This window comes from Panicum hallii, chromosome 7 (genome assembly GCF_002211085.1).
Source record: "Panicum hallii strain FIL2 chromosome 7, PHallii_v3.1, whole genome shotgun sequence".
NCBI classification, from domain to species: Eukaryota; Viridiplantae; Streptophyta; class Magnoliopsida; order Poales; family Poaceae; genus Panicum; species Panicum hallii.
The window spans coordinates 27,568,636-27,573,437 of NC_038048.1; the positions used below are offsets into that span (position 1 = coordinate 27,568,636).

Consider the following 4,802-nt stretch of genomic DNA (forward strand, 5'->3'; position numbering starts at 1 on the left):
ATCCCTCCAGGGAGGAGGTCCGGTGCCGCCACGTGACCCTACGGGAGCGCCTGCATACCAGCGCCAACACGTGTTCGGAGGGTTCCAGTCTTCCGCCGGACGCCAGCCCAACTACCTCATTAAATGCGGGTGGTTGGGGTGCGCGTGCCCATGACAGGGCATGGGCTGCCCACTGACACGCTGGGCAGGGATGACTGACGCGCGCGGTAGACTGCCTGTTACCGAGACGGCGCGTCATAACACCGCGCTCTGCGCATGGGCAAGCGGTGTATAGTCACATCACGGCGCCGCGCGCGTGAGCAAAGGGTAATTATGGTCTGCTGTAGAAGGACTACGGCGTCGACTGCCACAGTGTGTGCGGAAGCTACAGCACGACAGGTCGAGATCGCTCCTTCGCTTGTTAGCAGGAATTGACCCAACAGTGACAGCACGTCTTCCATTGTGCAAGTTTCTTCTATTCCCCTCTCATATTGTTTAGACCGATTCATGGTCATGGAGAATGAACTCACAAATGAGCAACAGAACTCATGGTTGATAACAAAATGATTTGCACGTAAGGTTGATCTCTCGCGAAAACAACAACTATTTTATATCCTCCTATAGTACATACAATTACAATAAGAATAGCAGATAAGAATATCATCCTCTTGCTGATATACAATCCAATACGCTACACCTAAAAATTAGCATTAACATCCTTATCACAGCACTAACCAATAGTTTGATACAACAATTATACTACACAAATTCCTTGATGGCTATCGTCTCCACGCAACCGCATCCAACACGGCAACCACGCAAGCAAACACACCAGTGCAAGCTCAATCATAAATAACACCCCCAGCCGGGTAACCAACTACTACCACACCACAACCGCCAAAAAATATCCCAACCCACCGGGCCAGGCCGGTCACCACCATGGCTCGCCGCGGCCTCCGTCCCCTCGCCGGCGCCGCCCTCCTCCTCGTCGCCCTCTTCTCCGCCGCCGCGCTCTGCTCGGCGGAGCCCGAGGACGCCTCCGACGCGGAGGACCCGCTCATCGAGCAGGTGGTGGGGGCCGGCGCGGACGGGGACGAGCTGGAGCTGAACGCGGAGGCCCACTTCGCCAGCTTCGTCCGCCGGTTCGGCAAGTCCTACCGCGACGAGGACGAGCGCGCGCACCGCATGTCCGTGTTCAAGGCCAACCTCCGCCGCGCGCGGCGCCACCAGCGGCTCGACCCCACGGCGGTGCACGGGGTCACCCAGTTCTCCGACCTCACCCCGGCCGAGTTCCGCCGCCAGTTCCTCGGCCTCCGAAGCTCCTCCGCCCGGGACTTGCTCAAGGGGTCGTCCGCGCACAAGGCGCCCATCCTCCCCACCGACGGCCTCCCGACCGATTTCGACTGGCGCGAACACGGCGCCGTCGGACCCGTCAAGAACCAGGTCCGGTGCCGCCCGCCCGCCTTGGTTTCGTTCCCCGATTGATCGTGTGTTGACTTGATCTGGATTTCTTCGGCTGCAGGGCTCGTGCGGGTCGTGCTGGTCCTTCAGCACGTCGGGGGCGCTGGAGGGGGCGCACTACCTCGCCACCGGCAAGCTCGAGGTGCTCAGCGAGCAGCAGATGGTCGACTGCGACCACGAGGTATCCACCGGCAGAAAACTGCTACTCGTAGAATCACTTTCGTTATCAAGTAGCAAAATTCCACTTTGAATTCTTCATTCTTGTTCTATTGGACTAAAAGGATGATGCGATAATATTCCTCTGGCCCTCTGGGTTGTCTTGTTGCCTTCTGCTGCGATGCCATTTTCTGGGTCTCCTCTGTTCTGGTTGGTGGGGATCAGAATTCAGAAGTAGGAAAAAAAAGATAATATGAAGATAATTGATAAAGAGAAACAAAAAATTGACTATGGAGGACTACAAGAAAGCTGCGATTTGTTTAGGCACCAAATTGCTTGCTTCGATCTTATCCACATTGTGGTTGCATAAAGTCAACTACTGGTGGTTGGCTGATGGCCGCAAGAAACTTCTCCTTGGTTAGAAGTCAAGGTACCAGCAGTATCAAACATCATCTAAACTCTTGTTTCAGTTGTTCTAACAGTTCACTTCTTATGAATGGAAGTGTCTAATTTTCAATGGTTTGAAAATGTTACTTCTTGGTCTTTTTTTCGGACCAATAACTCAGTATTATAATTTTAGTCTGTACGTATACTTGTAACTTTTAGATGATTGAGAGAAATAATTTAAAGGGACTGAAAGCTAGGACACCGTTAGCTTTATCACTGCTGTCTCCCATATCTGATTTCTGTGCTCTGTTGGTATCATGAACTTGCAGTGTGATGCATCAGACCCACGCTCATGCGATGCAGGATGCAATGGTGGCTTGATGACTACAGCTTTCAGCTATCTCGAGAAAGTTGGTGGCCTAGAGAGTGAGAAAGATTACCCTTACACTGGGAGTGACAGCACCTGCAAGTTTGACAAGTCCAAAATTGTAGCTCAAGTAAAAAACTTCAGCGTTGTATCTGTGGATGAAGACCAAATTGCTGCTAATTTGGTGAAACATGGCCCACTCGCAAGTAAGGATAAACATTTGATCGTCGCAGGTCCGAAAATTAGCCTATGAATATGATGAATATACTGATTCATGCTTTCTGTCCTGCAGTCGGTATCAATGCAGTATTCATGCAGACATACATCGGGGGTGTCTCGTGCCCATACATTTGTGGAAGGCATCTTGACCATGGTGTTCTCCTAGTTGGCTACGGATCTGCTGGCTACGCACCAATCCGCTTCAAGGAAAAGCCCTACTGGATCATCAAGAACTCCTGGGGCGAGAACTGGGGTGAGAATGGTTACTACAAGATCTGCAGGGGTCCGCATATGCAAAACAAATGCGGTGTTGATTCGATGGTTTCTACGGTCACTGCCATCCACGCCTCTAAGAAGGAATAGATTCTGATTTGTCCTCGTCTGTATATACCATTCCATATGATGTGATCTTGTGCTAGAACATTTGCCAGTGAGGGCTATCCTATGGCATTATCTGAAACTGTTTTCGATGGATGTATTGTACGTTTGGATTAAGTTATTGTGGATGCTTGTCACACCAGCACATTAACCATTGGTAATGTTTGTAATGGTAAATATATGAACATGTTACCAAAAATGTGCTATAGATATGTAGGGACCTTAAAAAAATCAAGATGCCTGTGGTTCTGAATTGGAAATGCCAATGATGAACATGTTCATGAGATCTATTATATTAGACTGTTGATTTATAGCAGCCCCTCAAATCCGGATATGGTACTGTAGAGTATGCGAATTTTCACAGCAGACAGGTTAAATGGCCTAGCAATAACTCCCGTCCTCCGTCCTTGTAATGTCCCACAAAATGACAATCCATCTATTTTTAATCTGTAGAATGTCTCAGAGTCCGCGGTCTGTAGAAGTGAGCCACGCTCCCTAGCAAATTTGCTCTCTTTCCAGCAACAAACCAACAGTTTGCAGGCCTCGTTCAGAAGCCTCTTCTCTTCGGCATGGGGACACTAGCAGCTGGAGTAGAAGGGAAGGCGTAACGAGACTCTGCAGTCTTGCTGACCTGGGAAACTTGGCACAAGAGAAATTGGAAAGAGTGTGCTGAGAAATGGGGAGTCCGTTCGCTTTACGCCGCGGCTGGGACTTTTTTTAAAAAAAGGATAAAAAAATAAAATTAGGAAAAAGGGTGCCGGTGGGGAACATGTTGAAAAATGGGTACCTCCCGCCCGCTGATCGGGCGGGAGACGACCTCCAGCCCATCCAGCGGGCGGAGGTTACCCGAGGGCCTCTTCGCGAATTTCTTATTTGCGAAGAGGTCTCTGCGGGGGCATCCCGCCCACCCAAAGGGCGGGATGTTGTCCTGAGGGGCACCCCGCCCTTTGGTCGGGCGGGAGGTCCCCCCGGCTATATAAGCCTGCCCCAAAAATTTCATTTTATCCAGCAAAAATCAGAAAAAAAGAAAGAGAGGAGAGGAAGAGAGAAGAGGAAGCGACGAAGCCCTGTTCACGCGTCGATTTGGAGGTATATTCTCATTCTAGCCGTCTAATTACTTGAAAATAACTATAATCTAGGAAATATTTCTTAGAGTAGTTATATTTTGAATAGTTTTTAGTATTTTCATTTGTTTTTAGTATAATTTATATTCTGAATAGTTTAGAATTTGTAAAATATAATTTGAGAATCGCTGAAACTTAGGGTCGTCATTGTGTCTTAATATGTAGTATAACTAGTTTATTCAACTGTGCGGTATTTTCAGATATGTCTTCCGAGAAGGGTATTTTCAGTATATATTACGGAGAAGGAAATGTGATTTATGGGTCAAATGGGGTAGATTTAAGTGAATTCAACTGTGCGGTTTGAGGAATTACCAGACCGCACGAGAGGACATTTGAATCCCTATGCAACTGGTTAATGAGGGGGTTAAGGATTAATCAGGAGACACACACTGTGAGTGTTCAATGCGTCATAAATTGTACCACTCACACTTTGATCTGGGAGCTGATGCCTCTTGCAAGCAACGAGGACTGGTTAACTTATCTGCAAAATGCAAGTCATTGGCAATGGCCCCTGGTACTCCTTATCAGTGTGCACCAGAACCCTTTGATAAACATTGAAGCTGCTCCGGGGGATGAAAATATTGATGAAGAAGTTGAGGAGAGAAACATTGAGGCAGGTGGCACCGCAGCACCTCAATGCGTGGTTGATGAGGGAGGAACATACCCTTCATTGTTGAACAGCTACAAGACGAAGAACGTGAATTGGACGAAGCAATGAATGCCGATTCGTC

The 4,802-nt window shown here is 48.6% G+C and overlaps 1 protein-coding gene across 1 annotated transcript; it reads left to right on the top strand.

The window, feature by feature from the left end:
* The first annotated feature begins 850 nt into the window (after nt 1-850).
* LOC112900096 (cysteine proteinase 1-like) lies at nt 851-3,200 on the top strand. The gene is made up of 4 exons (XM_025968831.1): nt 851-1,422; nt 1,502-1,621; nt 2,313-2,556; nt 2,643-3,200. Exons 1-4 carry the CDS (start codon nt 919-921, stop codon nt 2,930-2,932), a joined length of 1,158 nt encoding a protein of 385 aa, XP_025824616.1. The 5' UTR covers nt 851-918; the 3' UTR covers nt 2,933-3,200.
* The last annotated feature ends 1,602 nt before the right edge of the window (nt 3,201-4,802 follow it).

Excerpts from the sequence above, each read along its gene's own strand:
- LOC112900096 (XM_025968831.1), top strand. The coding sequence starts at position 919 with ATGGCTCGCCGCGGCCTCCGTCCCCTCGCCGGCGCCGCCCTCCTCCTC. Across the intron at positions 1,423-1,501 it reads TCGGACCCGTCAAGAACCAG|GGCTCGTGCGGGTCGTGCTG; the intron begins GTCCGGTGCCGC and ends CTTCGGCTGCAG. Across the intron at positions 1,622-2,312 it reads TGGTCGACTGCGACCACGAG|TGTGATGCATCAGACCCACG; the intron begins GTATCCACCGGC and ends ATGAACTTGCAG.